Source organism: Salmo trutta, chromosome 4 (assembly GCF_901001165.1).
Source record: "Salmo trutta chromosome 4, fSalTru1.1, whole genome shotgun sequence".
NCBI lineage: Eukaryota > Metazoa > Chordata > Actinopteri > Salmoniformes > Salmonidae > Salmo > Salmo trutta.
Window position 1 is genome coordinate 4,562,221 of NC_042960.1, and position 20,156 is coordinate 4,582,376.

The following is a 20,156-nucleotide window of genomic DNA, read 5'->3' on the forward strand; positions in this document are numbered from 1 at the left end:
ATAAAATGTTGCAGTTGAGGGAATACTGGGAAAATTAGCCGTGGAAATGTGCAGACAGTTTGGTAAATACCCCCGGCACCGTGGCATGCAGGCTCTCTCCTGAAGAAGGCTTTGCAATACATTGTTCTTAATAATGGTCATGTATCTCATTCTAAAATGGTTAATTTTATAAAAAATGTATCTTTCAAAAAGATAATGACATGCACAAGTCTTTGCATTTCATAATAATCCTGCCCCTTAGCCCCCCCCCCCTCTCTCTCTTAACTTCATCCTGTGGTTGCCAAATGCTATTATAAAACAATCCCCAAAAGATGTTTGCTTTTACTTGAATCATGTGTAACTGCTGGATATTTAGCATGATAATAAAGTGTAAGTATAAAGTGTTAATATACCATTTTAAAAGTGAAAGTATCATATTTTATTAAAGTGAAAGTATCATTTTTTTAGACAATGTCATGACAACATAATAGCAGTTTTCCTCTATTCTAAAGCACACCAGAGCTGAAACTTCTCTGAAATAAGTTGTCTAATTGAAGCAGTTGGCTCAACAAACACCAACGTGACTTCGAACACGATTCAAGATACACTTTTTGACTAAGAGCAAGCCCACTGGCAACCCAGACAACAGCCAAGTGCAATGTTCAAGAGGAAGGAAAAAGACACGCCCAAAAGTACCCCTCTGCCAATCAACAGCCAGTTATCTAGATATCCGACCAATGAACGATTACGGGGCTGGGTCACACGCGTTGTTGCTAGGGTATAGCTTCGACCTTGTTACTATCACTGTCAAGCCAATCACAAGGCAATTCGCAATGTATGAACATGCTCCTGGTAAACCCGTCACTGAGCTTCCCTATTGGCCAAGGCACGTATTCAGGGACCGCCTATGTGGACGTTATTATTTTCTAATTGGCCAGAACAGCCGTCCTTTACTTCGCAGGTTTTTAGTTAGGTGCAGTTTATATGAATCTGTCTGGGAGTCCCAAAGACTCAGAACTGAACATAGACGTTCGTATCGACCTAACACAGTTTTAATTTTTATTTCATTTTTGTCTCATATAATTTTTTTTTACATTAGCTGTACATTTGTGTATATAGATTTTATTTTATATTTTTATACAAGTCAACAAGATGGAACTTAATTCTCTTTTAATTCTCCTGGAGGCTGCAGAATACTTGGAAAGAAGAGACAGAGGTATTTCCCTGACAGAATGTCAAATGGCTTTGACTGGGTTAATGACCGTATTTAATGTTAGGAAAATGAAAACTGTTTCTATTCTATCTTATGTGAAGTTGTGGACGTGCACTGCCATAGCGCAGCTATGATGTCACTTTATGAGCAATGAACATACTGTGCTGGTGCGGTGATGTTATTGCAGACCGACCGACCTAGATATAACTTGCATATAAACAAACTAGTCAACACATTAGGAAAAGTCTTTAAATATAACCTATTTGCATTTGTAGTTTTGCATTAGTATGATCAGTCAATGCTTATAACCTGTTTTATCTGATGGCTATAGCCTTGTTTAAAATTGGTTAAGATACAGTTTCTTATCAAAATACATTATGTATATCATGTTTATTATAAATGGTTATGTAGATAAACTCAATATTAGATTGTCCTGAATGTTGTGCTTTGCTCCAGCATTGTCAACGAGTTTATTTACGTAACCATAACCACTTTTATCAAATAACATGTTTTGCTTAGGCTACGTCATATATGGCATTGACAGTTCTATTATGTGATAGTCAGTTTATATCCCTTGTAACGTTTAATTTATTAGCCTACATGTGTAGATATTAACCCTGTTGTTTTTGTTTACTTTGTCAATAGAAGCAGAACATGGTTACGCGTCTGTTCTACCGTACAATAGCGACTTTTCCCGAAAGAAAACGAAAGCTTCACCAATTTCAAGAAAAACTCAGAACAATAGGTAAATATACACATTTTTTTCTATCGATATATCAATAGTTCAATCGATCTGTTTGTGTTTATTCGTCATTCATACAAACGCCATTTTTCTTTTCACTGTTTAGATGTCGTATAAACACTGCCACGCGTACAGCATCACTTTGGTGCTCACTTTCTTTTTCAACACCCATGCTTCATTCTGACATTAACCCCCATTTCTCCAATGCAGTAACGCATTGATTTGAACACGCACACTTCTGCTGCATTTGCAACGTTTTGGAACTTGTGTTATGTCACTCCCTCCCATGACCCATATGACACCGAGCGCATCGTCATCTCGGTAGGCTACAGTACACGGCGTTCTGACATAGATAACAGAAATATCATGTTAAATGTATCGATTCTCCTGTCGTGCCGAGGCTGCTTTGTACGGCCGTGCATCAGGAGCATTTAACATTTTGGCAATTGAAAAAAAGATTACACCACTTTTAAGAAATGTTTGTTGTCACTGCGCTAAATTTACTGTCCATTCTAGTTTTTTATTGGTTGGTTGGCATATCATATGATAGGTCCTATGCACTGCGCTCAAAACTTTTTTTTAGAAGCAGACTCACGCTTTGATAATTAATTTTTCCTTCCTAAATTCAGCAAATTATTTTAATTTCCTTGTATGAAAAAAATATGCAGGATAGCAGCTAGTTCAAATTTGTAGGAATAACATCAACATATGAGACGTCATATGACCCCACCCTCACCAAAGAGGCTCATTTTTATAAACCATATGTTGTGGGAGATATATAGGATCTGTCAGTGGCCTATATTTTCAAGTCTTGTGGTGCAGTCACAGTGTGTTTTCTTGGAGCAAAACAGTGGGGATGTGGCACACTCAGGTGGGTGTGGTGGCCAACTCAACTTAGCTCACACAGATGTCCACATAACACAGTGCCCCACAGACACAGCCTTAGCAGACCCTGCCCCTGCCTGGGCGGAGGGCTCAGTTTACAGCTGGTCTGGCTGCAGCCTGACTTTCTCTCCCTTTTCTGGTACCAGTTCATTGCTCTGCACACTACAGCTATTCTTTCTGGCACCAGTTCATTGCTCTGCACACTACAGCAAGTCGTCAGTGCAACCCCATTTCTGCATTCAAATCAGTGGAAGTTAGTTGACACATGGAAACATGGTTTTCGATCATTTTATTTAGAAGCCCTCCATACATTTTTAGATTGAATGTATTAATATTGTAGTGCAATGTTATGCCTTTTACACGACACGTGACAGAGGCAAATCGGTATAATAGAAAGGAGAACCTTGGGGTGAGTTTCCCTGTTTACTTTGAAGCCCGAGGTTAAATCGGGACACAAACAGTAAATGCAACGGCCACTGTGTTGTAACCGATGTTCAGCAGTACCCGGGCGTACATGCACACAATTATAACACTACATCCTTCAACATGTGCGTCCTCAAAACAACAAACGGATGCATAGAGCTCCTCATTTTGGTTTCACTGCGTTGCTACCAAACGAGGACATCCCAGGCCTTCATATAATATGCATTTATAACCAGGCGACCCCAAAATGGCGGCTGATGTAGGCCTTATTTACACACCAGTCCTGTCCCGACTCTAGTGATGATTTTTCAATCTTATACTGACAGTTTATATGACATTCAAAGTCATGTGTCTGTTGTTGCTGTATGAGGCAAGTCTGGTGTCGGACTGTACCTCCCTGCCGGGCCTCTTTGGGCCTCTTTCACCCATGCCTCGCTTAAGGAAACCATGGAGAGTCGCCTCATGCTTTCCCTGTCCCCAATTTGCACATGTTTCAAATTTGAATAGGACTACTTCCTTATACAGGAGATAAAGCATTTCCTCTCCCGTGGCGTCGGATGGTGAAAAGGGCTTGTCAGCAGCGTCTGTAGGCCCGAGCCCCTCCCCCTTCCACTGAGCATGGCCAGTGAGAGGCCTAGGGGCAGCACACACAACACAGTGTTATGTGCAGATGGGTATCATCATTAGGCACCAAACGGAAGAAAACTGACTAAAACCAGGAGAGACTACCTGGACTTGTCCAGTCAAAAAGGCAAGTTGTTCATTGCAAAATGTTTTTCAAACGTTTTCGGTTGTGTGTCCCAGTGAACACCACCCTAGATGCTATGACGATGGGTGACGGCGCACACAGGATAGGCTAGCATCTGCTCAAGCGTCTCATGCAGTGAGCTGTGGGGCAATGGGGCCTACGCAGATTCAGGTCATCTTCACGTTCCCATCCCTCCACATCTGTGGGAACCACGGCTGAAGTCGCCAGTACAAGGGCACTTAAGAGGGATTGGCTGAAAAGAGTGGTGGACTCGACGGCAGGGGTCTTTGTGTTAGTGTCTTGGCTTGTTATTTCCTTGGCATCCTAGATGGTAGTTTCGGGGTATTATTGGGACAAGAACCAAGGGGTTTGTTTATAAAGATGAACTTCAGTGCTCTCATTCATTTCCATTGGCGGGTCGTCCTAAAAGCCTTCCCAGCTCCCTGGCCTTAATGAGTATGCTGCAGGGTCTGCGCTGTAATGGAAAACTGTAAATTATACGGTCATTTGGGGTATCATCAACAGGAAAATATTTTAAACATTTTACTGCAGCATACTGTACATTATGGTGCATTGTGGGAAAATATTGTGGGCGGGGAAGTAATTGCTGTATTTGGAATGGTACTGTAAAACCTTTTGACCACTAGTGGGTGGCAGGTAGCCTAGTGGTTAGAGCATTGGGCCAGTGACAGAAAGGTCACTAGTTTTAATATCCGAGCTGAAAAATATGTCGATGTGCCCTTGAGCACGCCTAAAAATATGTTAATGAGCCAGAAACAACAACATCATACCATATATTTTTAGTCAGATGCACCGGATAGGTGCAGTGAAATATGTTATTTTACAGAGTCAGCCATAGTAGTACGGTGCCCCTGGAGCAAATGAGGGTAGCATTTACTTTTTTACAGTATAATAAAGTCCATTTGATGGTATTGTACTGTGTCATTACACAGTACTTGCTTTGATACCATATTTATATTACTGTAGGTGCACTGTAATATGAAAGACAGAAATCTACTTGAGTTGCCACCGAGCTGCCCGTAAGCTACTGTCAAATTCACAGTAACCCCTTTCCAGTGTAGGACTGTTGACGTACTCATACTGCTGTCCAGTCTAGTGTGTGTGCATGTGTGTGTGTGTGTTTCTCCCTCTCACCATGGACGACCATTTTTGTCATCTGTTGAGAGCTCTCTGACAGATTTCATACACACACACATCGAGGGAAGAGGATTTAGTTTTCCACACGATGACGAATGCAGAGCTTTGTACAATTTAAAAAAATAATAATATATATATCTATCTGATAAACAGAAATGGTATTTAGCCTTATTTCTGAATTTCCATTGCATTGTCCCAGAATGCACAGGTTGTTAACCTTCCGGCTTATGTAAAATAAATGCTGTATAAGGCTGTATGCCTTATCTAATACCGGGAAATTTGTTTCACCATTTGTTACACAAGAGCGCTACAGCTCTCCCCTCTATTTTTGCATCCTTGCAGTGTTTGTTTGAGTGGCTGTTTTTACCTGACTGGCTCTCCTGGCTCTGCCTGGTGGTTTAGTCCAACAGCACTTTGACGAGCTGAGTTGCAGTCAGACCACAAAGAGGGAAACTCTCTCTCTCCCCCCCTCTCTCTCTTTCTCTCTCTCTTTCTCTCTCTCTCTCTCTCTCTCTCTCTCTCTCTGTCTCTCTCTCTCTCCCTCTCCCTCTCCCCCTCTCTCTCTCTCTCTCTCTCTCCCTCTCTCTCTCTCTCTCTCTCTCCCTCTCTCTCTCTCTCTCTCTCTCTCTCTCTCTCTCTCTATATATATATATATATAATCACATTTTCCAAGCATCAGCCTCTTGAATCTCTCCAAGCCTGATTAGGCCTGCAGAGACGCTGTGTGTTATTTCCAACAAATACTAGATGAACATGCAGAAATAAACATGAAATTCCCAGGGGTCTGTAGCTAGTTTAGCTTATAAGACCTTGACACAATCAAGAACTCTATGACTCTGTTACGATATCCACACTAGCATGCTGCTTAGAATGAAGCAATGCATGTGGCCTGCAATTTAAGTAGAGTATGTTAGTAACATTGGAACATATCCTACGTGTTCAAAGCTGCAGAGCCACACATATAACAGCAAAGGAAGGACAACTGGGAAAGGGCTTTGGCCGACCAACATCCTCTTTTTAACACATGTTATGTAGGTCACACACTTCTTCTACCCTTTACGTGTCCATTTCATCTGTCCATCCGCTTACCAAACCGTTTACTAATATCAAGACGTCCTCTCTCTGTCTGTCTCCTGACCTTCACCATGGGTCATGTTCATTATGTACCAAAACGGAAGAAAACATACTGAAACTGGGAAACTCTCCATCAGAAACGCTCATCTTCATATCCCATTGAAAAAATGTTTTCAAGCGTTTTCCCAAATGAACACAACCCAAGTGCGTATTCCCATCCTGCACCCTGGTCATGAGACGGTGTGTATTAATGACAGTGTCCAGAGTGTTACTACACAGTGTTACTACAGAGTGTTACTACAGAGTGTAACTACAGAGTGTAACTACAGAGTGTAACTACAGGGTGTAACTACAGGGTGTAACTGCAGTGTAACTACAGAGTAACTACAGTGTGTAACTACAGAGTGTAACTACAGGGTGTAACTCCAGGGTGTAACTACAGGGTGTAACTGCAGTGTAACTACAGAGTAACTACAGGGTGTAACTACAGAGTGTAACTACAGAGTGTAACTACAGGGTGTAACTACAGGGTGTAACTGCAGTGTAACTACAGAGTAACTACAGTGTGTAACTACAGAGTGTAACTACAGGGTGTAACTGCAGAGTGTAACTACAGAGTGTAACTACAGGGTGTAACTACAGGGTGTAACTGCAGTGTAACTACAGAGTAACTGCAGTGTAACTACAGAGTAACTACAGTGTGTAACTACAGAGTGTAACTACAGAGTGTAACTACAGGGTGTAACTACAGAGTGTAACTACAGGGTGTAACTGCAGTGTAACTACAGGGTGTAACTACAGGGTGTAACTACAGGGTGTAACTGCAGTGTAACTACAGAGTAACTACAGTGTGTAACTACAGAGTGTAACTACAGAGTGTAACTACAGAGTGTAACTACAGAGTGTAACTACAGGGTGTAACTACAGGGTGTAACTACAGTGTGTAACTACAGAGTGTAACTACAGAGTAACTACAGAGTGTAACTATCAGTTCCCAAGGCACTCATCCATGTCTTTGTGTATTTGCCCTTTCAGATCGTCACACAACGAGCTGGAGAAACACAGGTAAGATGACAGACAACACTGTGCTATATAGCCTGGTCCCAGATCAGTTCATAGCCAATTCCTATAGGTCTATTAGACTCAGCACTAGCCTGATCCCAGATCAATCAATCACATTTATTTATAAAGCCCTTTTTACATCAGCAGATGTCACAAAGTGCTTATACAGAAACCCAGCCTAAAACCTGAAAACATCAAGCAATGCAGATGTAGAAGCACGGTGGTTAGGAAAAACTCCCTAGAAAGTAAGGAACCAGGCTCTGAGGGGTGGCCAGTCCTCTTCAGTTAATAGCCAATTCCTATAGGTCTATTAGACTAGGCGCTAGCCTGATCCCAGATCAGTTTATAGCCAATTCCTATAGGTCAATTAGACTCTGCTATACAACACAAACAGATCTGAGAGCAGGCTTCAACTTCCCCTACCCTTCTTCCTCCCCCTCTGTCTCTCTTGTTCATTTCCCTGGAGGAACTGTATGTCTCTCGCCCAGACAGTCCCATGGTTGGCTTGGAAGGACTCCCTGTTCCCTAATAAACAAGAGGTGATGGGGTGAGGACTGTTGGTAAATGTCAGATGTATTCTTGTGGAGCTGAAGTTTCAAAAGCACAGAGTGGACTGAAAATATCAAAATGTCCGTCCACTTGTTCGTACAGCCCCCTCCCTTCACCTCTCTCACTCCACCACCTCAGATAAAAGATAAAAGCACATCAAAGATGAGGAGCCACCCTCCTCCATGTGCCTTGGGCAGACGGATAATAATCGGATTTCCAAGGCAACCTCAACCTAGACTTTGTGTTAGATTTGTCTGTCCCTCCGTGTCTGTTCATAGGGAGAAACTTGTTACCATGTATGGCAGGGGAATCCTGCCATTAATGTCATAATCCAGTGGCGGGTGGTGAAAGGAGGGGAAGGAGGCCTCGCCTGTCATGTCTCTCAGCTAGGCCTGTTGAGTCGCCCACTCACATCCCAGAATGCATTGCACCTTTCTATCTCTCTCTCTCTCGCTCTCTCTCCCTCTCTGTCTAATACTTATCTCTTCCCCCATTCCCTATGGTTCTCTGACTCTCTCTCTCTCTCTCTCTCTCACACTCTTTCTCTCTCTCTCTCTCTCTCTCTCTCTCTCTCTCTCTCTCACACACACACACACACACACACACACACACACACACACACACACACACACACACACACACACACACACACACACACACACACACACTGGAGCCTGCATGGTACAACAAAGTGTCATATTGTAAAGTGAGGGGTGTAGAGGGATGTTTGAGGAGAGTAGATGAAAGAAAAAAGAATAGTGTGTTTTTGGACCTCTGTGTTTAGTTTTTTTTTCTTCTCCGACCCAGCTGATTTAGTAGTGTGGTGTTTCTTCTGTTCTATATAGAAAACAGACTGACTGGCTGCTGCCTGGGCTTAGGACAGGACCAATAGAAAACAGACTGACTGACTGGCTGCTGCCTGGGCTTAGGACAGGACCAATAGAAAACAGACTGACTGACTGCTGCCTGGGCTTAGGACAGGACCAATAGAAAACAGACTGACTGACTGGCTGCTGCCTGGGCTTAGGACAGGACCAATAGAAAACAGACTGACTGACTGGCTGCTGCCTGGGCTTAGGACAGGACCAATAGAAAACAGACTGACTGGCTGCTGCCTGGGCTTAGGACAGGGCCAATAGAAAACAGACTGACTGACTGCTGCCTGGGCTTAGGACAGGACCAATAGAAAACAGACAGACTGGCTGCTGCCTGGCATTAGGACAGGACCAATAGAAAACAGACTGACTGACTGGCTGCTGCCTGGGCTTAGGACAGGGCAAATAGAAAACAGACTGACTGACTGGCTGCTGCCTGGGCTTAGGACAGGACCAATAGAAAACAGACTGACTGACTGGCTGCTGCCTGGGCTTAGGACAGGACCAATAGAAAACAGACTGACTGACTGCTGCCTGGGCTTAGGACAGGACCAATAGAAAACAGACTGACTGACTGGCTGCTGCCTGGGCTTAGGACAGGACCAATAGAAAACAGACTGACTGACTGGCTGCTGCCTGGGCTTAGGACAGGACCAATAGAAAACAGACTGACTGGCTGCTGCCTGGGCTTAGGACAGGGCCAATAGAAAACAGACTGACTGACTGCTGCCTGGGCTTAGGACAGGACCAATAGAAAACAGACAGACTGGCTGCTGCCTGGCATTAGGACAGAACCAATAGAAAACAGACTGACTGACTGGCTGCTGCCTGGGCTTAGGACAGGGCAAATAGAAAACAGACTGACTGACTGGCTGCTGCCTGGGCTTAGGACAGGACCAATAGAAAACAGACTGACTGACTGGCTGCTGCCTGGGCTTAGGACAGGACCAATAGAAAACAGACTGACTGGCTGCTGCCTGGGCTTAGGACAGGACCAATAGAAAACAGACAGACTGGATACTGCCTGGCCTTAGGACAGGACCAATAGAAAACAGACTGACTGACTGGCTGCTGCCTGGGCTTAGGATAGGACCAATAGAAAACAGACTGACTGGCTGCTGCCTGGGCTTGGGATAGGGCCAATAGAAAACAGACTGACTGACTGCTGCCTGGGCTTAGGACAGGACCAATAGAAAACAGACAGACTGGCTGCTGCCTGGCCTTAGGACAGGACCAATAGAAAACAGACTGACTGACTGCTGCCTGGGCTTAGGACAGGACCAATAGAAAACAGACTGACTGACTGCTGCCTGGGCTTAGGACAGGACCAATAGAAACAGACTGACTGACTGGCTGCTGCCTGGGCTTAGGACAGGACCAATAGAAAACAGACTGACTGACTGCTGCCTGGGCTTAGGACAGGACCAATAGAAACAGACTGACTGACTGCTGCCTGGGCTTAGGACAGGACCAATAGAAAACAGACTGACTGACTGGCTGCTGCCTGGGCTTAGGACAGGACCAATAGAAAACAGACTGACTGGCTGCTGCCTGGGCTTAGGACAGGACCAATAGAACACATACTGACAGACTGGCTGCTGCCTGGGCTTAGGACAGGACCAATAGAAAACAGACTGACTGACTGGCTGCTGCCTGGGCTTAGGATAGGACCAATAGAAAACAGACTGACTGACTGGCTGCTGCCTGGGCTTAGGACAGGACCAATAGAAAACAGACTGACTGACTGCTGCCTGGGCTTAGGACAGGACCAATAGAAAACAGACTAACTGGCTGCTGCCTGGGCTTAGGACAGGACCAATAGAAAACAGACTGACTGACTGACTGCTGCCTGGGCTTAGGACAGGACCAATAGAAAACAGACTGAATGACTGCTGCCTGGGCTTAGGATAGGGCCAATAGAAAACAGACTGACTGGCTGCTGCCTGGGCTTAGGACAGGACCAATAGAAAACAGACTGACTGGCTGCTGCCTGGGCTTAGGACAGGACCAATAGAAAACAGACTGACTGGCTGCTGCCTGCGCTTAGGACAGGACCAATAGAAAACAGACTGACTGGCTGTTGCCTGGCCTTAGGACAGGACCAATAGAAAACAGACTGACTGGCTGCTGCCTGGGCTTAGGATAGGACCAATAGAAAACAGACTGACAGACTGGCTGCTGCCTGGGCTTAGGACAGGACCAATAGAAAACAGACTGACTGACTGGCTGCTGCCTGGGCTTAGGATAGGACCAATAGAAAACAGACTGACTGACTGGCTGCTGCCTGGGCTTAGGATAGGACCAATAGATAACAGACTGACTGACTGGCTGCTGCCTGGGCTTAGGATAGGACCAATAGAAAACAGACTGACTGACTGGCTGCTGCCTGGGCTTAGGACAGGACCAATAGAAAACAGACTGACTGGCTGCTGCCTGGGCTTAGGACAGGACCAATAGAAAACAGACAGACTGGCTGCTGCCTGGCCTTAGGACAGGACCAATAGAAAACAGACTGACTGACTGCTGCCTGGCCTTAGGACAGGACCAATAGAAAACAGACTGACTGGCTGCTGCCTGGCCTTAGGACAGGACCAATAGAAAACAGACTGACTGACTGCTGCCTGGGCTTAGGACAGGACCAATAGAAAACAGACTGACTGACTGCTGCCTGGCCTTAGGACAGGACCAATAGAAAACAGACTGACTGTGCCCTGTTAGAGTGTGCATGTAAGAGGTGGAGTGTGTGTGTGTGTGGGGGGGGGGGGGTGTGTGGGTGTGTGGGTGTGTGTGTGAGCTGTCACTCGTGCTGACTGCTGAGAGCCAGCTCGGTGTTTGCCGGTCACATGACTAATGTGAGCGAGTAATAATTGACCTCTGCCGACAGCTCAAAAACATGTAAAGACATATTCCTCTCTCAGAGAGAGAGAGAGAGAGAGAGAGAGAGAGAGAGAGAGAGAGCTGAACCTGAGTATAGGTCTCTTGTTGTTGAGATATTACTGGAGAAAGAGAGGGAGTTGAACCTGAGTATAGGTCTCTTGTTGTTGAGATATTACTGGAGAAAGAGAGGGAGTTGAACCTGAGTATAGGTCTCTTGTTGTTGAGATATTACTGGAGAAAGAGAGGGAGATGAACCTGAGTATAGGTCTCTTGTTGTTGAGATATTACTGGAGAAAGAGAGGGAGATGAACCTGAGTATAGGTCTCTTGTTGTTGAGATATTACTGGAGAAAGAGAGGGAGATGAACCTGAGTATAGGTCTCTTGTTGTTGAGATATTACTGGAGAAAGAGAGGGAGATGAACCTGAGTATAGGTCTCTTGTTGTTGAGATATTATTGGAGAAAGAGAGGGAGATGAACCTGAGTATAGGTCTCTTGTTGTTGAGATATTACTGGAGAAAGAGAGGGAGATGAACCTGAGTATAGGTCTCTTGTTGTTGAGATATTACTGGAGAAAGAGAGGGAGAGGAACCTGAGTATAGGTCTCTTGTTGTTGAGATATTACTGGAGAAAGAGAGGGAGAGGAACCTGAGTATAGGTCTCTTGTTGTTGAGATATTACTGGAGAAAGAGAGGGAGATGAACCTGAGTATAGGTCTCTTGTTGTTGAGATATTACTGCATGGTTGTATCTAGTGGGGTTGGGTTACTAAAATAGTTGCAGTCAGTTTCACATGCTGAAATGATAGTTGCAGTCAGTTTCACATGCTGAAATGTGCGAGTGCTGGGAAGCTCTTCCATAATCACTGTACTCATTTCTCTTACGATCAAATGTGGCCACGAGTTTCTGAAAAGTAGTCTTTTTTGTTGTTGTTGAAGTGACGAACTTCCAGGTTTATGAATGCAACCTTCAATGTCACTGATGCAATAGATTAGAACAGGAGGATAAGTGGTTAAAGAACGGTCATTTAGGTACTTCAAATGCACACTGCAGGTGCCTTTTCTTTAAGTGAGGGTTTTTAAAACCTGTATAGCAGGCAGCAAGCATGGTTTAGTTGTAGATACAATAAGGGAAGCACTGCTAGGGTACACAGTGACAGGTCGCTGTAGATAGAAGGTCCTCCTTGGTGAAGGGGTTAATTGGGCTTAAAAACAAAAAGGAGAACTAAGGAACTCTTCATATAATTAAAATGCCAACTAAAAGTTGCCGTGACTTTCGACCTCTCTTGTCACAACGAGACAGTTGCCATAGAGAAGAAGAAGTGAACTCGGGGTCATAAAGGGGCGCCGCTGTTTTCTTTTGTAGCTGGCCGCTGACGCTGTTGACTAACTACCGTCCTGCAACGCTATGGCAGCGCTGTGGCACCGTGTCCCACAGGGGGAAGGCCTCGGGGACAGCGTCGAGACAACGTCCCAAAGCCTCAACTCTGGCTCACTTAACCTCATTTCCTTTCAAAAACAATCTCCTTTTTTCCCCTCCATTTTTGATTCCCTTGTTTTCCTGTTCCCATGTCAGGGAGAAAAGAGGCCTGTGTGTGTCTGTAATGACAGGCTTTCAGGGAGAGGGGAGATGTTGTGTGTGTATGAGGGTTGGCGATGCGTCGAGAACATAATGCACCGTGGATCCCCAAACCCTGTCCAGACTTGTGTCCTCAAATTACATTATGGGAACACATAGGTGTTAAAATGTGGAGGTGGTTCAGTTTCCTACTCCCTGCTGCAATAGCTCATTATTGTAGTGAAACTGTGGGCTCAAGGCATTGTCGTGTCTCCATTTCCTGTATCTTTGTTGATGTTACGGTGATACCCTATTTGAGGGTTTTGCAAAAAACTACAATACAATTATTTTTCATTCCGGGCCGTAGCCAAAGGAATTTAGCGAATGCTTGATTAATCCTGAACCTTTTCAATTATTCTCTGTGTTGGTGGATCTCTCTGGGAGGCTGATCCCTGTCGACCCACGATGGAAGGAACCCTATAGTGCTCAGCCTCTCAGCTGTCATCCTGGTCCAACCCTTTTAATGACAGTATGACTGGGCCTTAATCTGAGACAATCCCTGTATCGGCATCCACATAGCTCAGTGCACACTCCCTCACGCCCTTAGGGCGAGGCTGTAATGGCACCCTATTCCCTATGGGCCAAAAGTAGTGCACTATGATAAAGGGAATAAGTTACCATTTTGGACAGAGCCTTAGACGCAATTTTATGTTTTGGTCTGTCCTGTACTCCTAGCTGGTACAGGCTGTTCTTCATTGCCCTACTCCTTCTGTGTGTGTGTGTGTGTGTGTGTGTGTGTGTGTGTGTGTGCCCTGGCTCTGTGACAGGGAGGCCCATGCAGTATGTGCTGTTACCAGGACACTGTTGGCTGGGTGACAGCAGAACAGTCTCACTCAGAAACACAACAACACATCCCTGCCCTGAAACAACCTGCCATACAGGGCTCTGGTCAAAACAAGTACACTATATAGGGGATAATGTGCCATTTCAGACACTATCTATCTGTGTGGATAGATAGATAGATAGATAGATAGATAGATAGATAGATAGATAGATAGATAGATAGATAGATAGATAGATAGATAGATAGATAGATAGATAGATATGGGGGATGGGTAGGTAGGTAGAATAGATCGATAGATAGATTTATATATGGGGGGATGGGCAGGTAGGTAGAAGCCTCCAGGGTGACACTGCTGTTTCCGTAATCTTCTCACAGGCCACTGCTCTGCTGGTATCCAGCATGACACTAGTATGCTGCTCTGCTAACCGCAGCGCTGCCGCGTGGTTGGTTGCTCGGTCGGCCTCTGTTGCCATCGGCTTCCTTCCCATTTCTGACATCGCTCCCTGGCGACGGTCTCTCTCTCTCTCTCTCTCTCTGTCTCTCTCTCTCTCTCTCTGTCTCTCTCTCTCTCTCTCTCTCTCTTTGCCCTGTTCAGACTGACTACCAGTAGTTTCCTTTTCTAGGCAAGGCCCAGGAAACCAGTTTTTCCTTCATCCCCACATCATAGGCTTGCACACACACACACACATACACACACACACACACACACACACACACACACACACACACACACACACACACACACACACACACACACACACACACACACACACACCTGCTGACTGGAAAAGCCCATCTGACATTGCTGCTCTCTGCTCATGATCAGACGTTCACATCCCGTCACGTTGGGAGGAGTCCTGGGGTATGTTTGCCCTTCCTCGACTGGGAAAGGATCATCCGGTCTATTTATGGTCCTAGAGTATGTAGACAGTCTACCTACCGGTGCCAGGCAGCTGTTGTTTTGTGTCCCTCCCTCTCAGTTTCATTTATCTGTTTCACATAAAGTGAGTCATTGATGGAAAATGATGACTAGGCATTGGTTAGAAGTTAAACACAAACCAATCTGGCCTGTTACTCAGTTCAGAGAATCATCTGGCTGATGGTTTGGTGATGAAGCACTTTAAAAGTGTTATTGTAATGAAAAGTGTCATAGAAATAGACAAGTGAATGAATGATGATTATTATTGATAACATGTGGTCTGATTCTGATTGTGGCCCTCTTTGAAGTGTTCTCGTTGGCCAGGGTAAAATACCAGACGGCCGACGGTAATGTACAGATGGAGAAAAACAATGTTGCTTTTGAGTTAAGTTGATGTTTTCTGCTGTGTTGTGATTCAGCTGGTCAATTCACCAGTAACAAGGTTTTTGGAAAACCACAACTAACTATATACTGAGAAATGTTCTGACAGGAGGAAATAAATAGACCTGTCATTATCACAGGGAGGTGTGGTGTGTGTGTGTGTGTGTGTGTGTGTGTGCACGTAGATAGGCCTTACTACTCCCTGTCTGATCTCCTCTCCGATTCCATTCATCACAGTGTCCTCCTTATTTGGCTTATTCAGAATTTCCCCTCGATAGCCTGGCCCCAGATCTGTTTGTGCTGTATAGCCAACTCCTGCAATATAATATGTTTGGCATGATAACAACCATAGGAGTTGGCTATACAAACAGACCCGGGACCTGTTCTCCCATTGTAGCTAGAGGCCAGCCCTGGCTGGGGCTGGAGCCAGAGTAGAAAGAAACACCAGTCTGTAGTGTGTGATATGTCAGACTGGATGGTAGGGGGAGGGGGGGAGGGGATGGAGGAGGGGAGACCAGGCCTGTTACTTCACCTCTTCTGCTCCCCTCTCTCCTTCTCTCTCTCCAAAGAGACCACATCTGTGTCTTCTGTTTTCTTTCTTTTTTTCCTTCTTACTTTGTTTCTCTCTCTCTCTCTCTCTCTCTCTCTCTCTCTCTCTCTTACTGAGTCAGCAGAAAGCTGAGGAAAAGAGGAGGATGAAAGCAGATGGGGAGGAGGGGTACCTACAGAGCCCCTGCTCACAGTGGACCCTCCTCACTCTCTCTCTCTCTGCTAAAATGCCTCTCTCCTCCCTCCTTCCCTCCTACCTTTTATTTGGGTTAGGGGGGCTGAGTCTTTTGGACAGGAAACTGTATGAGAGAGAGTCCCTGGCTGGCTTGCCCTGTCTGAAATGGATCTCGCGTCTGAGTGAGAGGAAGTCATCTGATACAAAGACAACAGGGTTGTGGTCATTAGGCAGCGAACAGACAAAAACATATTGAAACAGGGAAGGACTACCAGGACTTGTCCAATAAGAAACTCTGGAAACGTTTTCCGTTACATGCCCAAATGAACAAGACCCAGGCTATGTAGGGCCTGTGATGTTGAACATGATAAGGTTTTAAAGGCCCAGTGCAGTGAAAATTACATGTTTTATATCATATTGTACAACAGCTGATGAAACTAACACTGTAAATGTATTAAGACATTTTATTTATTGATAGTTTCTGGTTGAAAATAAAATCTACACAGGATTTTCTAATCAGCAGGTTTGCATGGGCAAACCTCTCCACCAATAACAGCTCGTTGTCAGTTTCCCCCTCCCCACTCGGACCATTCCCAGACAGTCCTAGCAAAATTCTTGCTTGAGAATAATTTTTGTTGCTAAAAAGCACATTTTGCCCATTTGAATTGAAATGTATTACGTAAGGTACTTAACTGTTTCCCAGAGAGATTTGATATTGATATAAAACGGCTGTGTTGGGTCTTTAACTATAACTATGATATACTGTAAGGTCATAGACACAGAAACACCACATTGAATTGATGACGGGATGTAATTGTTATGTTTAGTGCCTCTGTTATTGCCAACCATTTCTCTCTTTCTCTCTCTCTCATAACTTATTAATCCTGAGTAGGTAGATAGGACATGTTCTGTGTTGAGGACATGTGACCTTATGGTTCTGGCCTAACCTTGGTCACACCGTGCTGCCAAGTCACTCTGTAACATTCCACATAATTAAATAGTGATCAGTGACTCATTGGGGATGATGGGGGTGGAAGGCGCCACGTGTCAGTCTCTCAGTCTGTTGGACTGTGCTGTCATAATGTGTGTGTGTGTGTGTGTGCGTGTGCGTTGACTTATTCGTAGGTGTGCATGTAAATGTATAGTAGGTGTGAAGGTAGGTTCACATGCATGCCAGTAAGCTGGACACCTTCAGTCATCTACAATACAGTACAATTCAATACAATACATTACAATACAATTCAATACAATACAACACATTACAATACAAGTCAATACAATACATTACAATACAATACAATTCAATACAATACAACACATTACAATACAATACAAGTCAATACAATACATTACAATACAATACAATTCAATACAATACCACACATTACAATACAATACAACACATTACAATACAATAAAATATATTACAATACAATACTGTACATGTGTGTATTCACATGTGTGTCCATGTCCTGGTATGTCAGCATGCTTGTTGTTTATGTGGTACATGTCTGCTTTAGTGTGTGTTTGTTCATGTCCATGTGTGGTGTGTGTCCGTCTCACAGTATGTGTGTATGCTCACGTAGTCTATGTTATGCACACTTCATACGTATGTAGGGATACCCCTCCTATACCCACATCTCAAGGAGAAGGTAGTCCCACCTCCATCTCAGGTGTTGAGCCTAAAACAACAGTAAAAAGACATTTGAAAATAACAGTAGCGAGGCTATATACAGACATCGGTTAGTCAGGCTTATTGAGGTAGTATGTACATGTAGGTATGGTTAAAGTGACTATGCATATATGATGAACAGAGAGTAGCAGTAGTGTAAAAAGAGGGGTTGGCGGGTGGTGGGACAGTGCAGATAGCCCGGTTAGCCAATGTGCGGGAGCACTGGTTGGTCGGGCCAATTGAGGTAGTATGTACATGAATGTATAGTTAGTGACTATGCATATATGATAAACAGAGAGTAGCAGCAGCGTAAAAGAGGGTTGGGGGGGAGGGGGGCACACAATGCAAATAGTAGGCAAACTGAATGCGCACAACAGTAAACAGATAATCTCATAGATAACCTCACCTGAATACCATATTCATAATGTATCAAATATTCATAATGTATCAAATATACTCTTGGTTACCTGTTCAGGAGTCTTATGGCTTGGGGGTAAAAACTGTTGAGAAGCCTTTTTGTCCTAGACTTGGCACTCCGGTACCGCTTGCCATACGGCAGTAGAGAGAACAGTCTATGACTGGGGTGGCTGGGGTCTTTGACAAAGCTGCCTGGATGGCAGGCAGCTTTGCCCCAGAGATGTACTGGGCCGTACGCACTACCCTCTGAAGTGCCTTGCGGTTGGAGGCCGAGCAGTTGCCGTACCAGGCAGTGATGCAACTGGTCGGTGATCAGGCCTACCGCTGTTGTGTCGTCTGCAAACTTAATGATGGTGTTGGACTCGTGCCTGGACATGCAGTCGTGGGTGAACAGGGAGTACAGGAGGGGACTGAGCACGCACCCCTGGGGGGCTCCAGCACCTCGTAAAAAAAGAGATTTTAACAAGACATGAAATCACACTGTGCCTGGAGTGGACTATGGAGCTGTGTGGCCGTGAGATGGAGAGAGAAAGAGAGAGGGAGAGAGAGAGAGGAGAAGAATAGCATGTTCTTTCTAGAAAGGTTGTTGTTTGAGTTGTGAAATACGACAGGACAGCCAGGGGCGCAACTTTCACTCAACATTTTGAAATTGCATTTTTGTTCCCCCCCTGGTTTTATCATTGGAATGTGATACAAAACGAGGCAACGGTGTGCTTTAGGACCATGTGGACGCCTCCGAGCAGTCGGGTAGGCTGTTTGGAGTGTTTATCCGACTAGATAAAAAAAAAGTTATGTCCCCCCACTTCTAAAACCGAAGCTGCGCCCCAGAGTACAGAAGCACACGGAAAACAAGTGAGGAACAGAAAGCGAGCGAGGCTGGGTCGACTTGACTCTGCCATTCCTAGAAAGTCAGGCAAGCACGGGTGTTGTTTGTGTTGTGGAGGGGGTGTGGGGCTGTGGGGGTTCCTCTGTGGCGCTGGAGGGTAGGGTGGGAGGGCCCCCTGACTTCTACTGGAGGACGCTGGAGGTTAGGGTGGGAGGCCCTCCCGACTGCTACTGGAGGACGTGGCTGGTGTGTCGAGCACAGCAGAGTAGAGCAGATTGAAAATGAGGTCAGCTCTGCACGCAACACACACTCACACACACACATACGCTGGAATGTTGAGTTGTGTAACAGAGGCGGGTAGGGGGAAATGGGAGGGTGACACTCCAGTAGAAATAGTCCTAGTAGTACTAGGAGAATGTTCTGCAGGCTAGCAAAGCCACGTCACCACTTCATGTAAGACTGGAGTTGTTTTGGTTTGGGAACGTGGATGGCTACCTACAGCTAGAGAGAGAAGTCTGTTTGAAGAGTTCATTTGATGCATGGTGTTGTGCACACACAACACACACAACACACACAACTGAATCTGAATTCCATTTCAGATAGTCTCTCTGTTTCCATGTACACAAGGTTTGGTTCTGGGTGTTGAGATTCAGAGATTCAGAGGAAAGAAAGTAAAACATTATGTTAAGCATTCTCTCTCTACCCCCTCTCCCTCTCTCTCTCTACCCCTCTCTTTCTCTCTCTCTCTGTCTCTCCCCCCCTCCCTCTCTCTCTCTCTACCGCCCCCTCCTCTCTCTCTCTCTCTCTCTCTACCCCCCCTCTCTCTCTACCCCATCTCTCTCTCTCTCCCATCTCTCTCTCTCTCTCTCTCTACCCCCTCTCTCTCTACCCCTCTCTCTCTCCCTCTCTCTCTCTACCCCCCTCTATCTCTCTCTCTAGCTCTCTTTCTCTCTATCTCTGCCTCTGCCTGACATCTTAGGAGATTGTGTACCCATTGTGCAACCCACACAATACTAGTCCGATGATATAATATCCATGGAGCCCCCACCACCTCTTTCTCAGAAACCCATTCTTATACTGATGCTGAAGAGAGGAGAGAATTGGTGGTTTGTGCCAGTGGGTTATGTGTTATTGGGTGTTAATCATTGACATCGGTACAGTGTGTATGCAGACCTGTAGGCCCATTCCACCGTGTCCTTAGGTGGAATGTGTTTATTGAGTTCACACCGCCTG

The 20,156-nt window shown here is 45.1% G+C and overlaps 1 protein-coding gene across 1 annotated transcript in view; it reads left to right on the top strand.

The window, feature by feature from the left end:
* Positions 1-971: 971 nt before the first annotated feature.
* Positions 972-20,156, top strand: part of LOC115191694 (max dimerization protein 4) — a 41,568-nt gene continuing 22,383 nt past the window's right edge. The window contains exons 1-3 of the mRNA XM_029749540.1: positions 972-1,195; positions 1,838-1,937; positions 7,258-7,287. Of these exons, the coding sequence (XP_029605400.1) occupies positions 1,132-1,195; positions 1,838-1,937; positions 7,258-7,287 (194 nt within the window). The 5' untranslated portion in view covers positions 972-1,131. The remainder of the gene's footprint in view (positions 1,196-1,837; positions 1,938-7,257; positions 7,288-20,156) is intronic.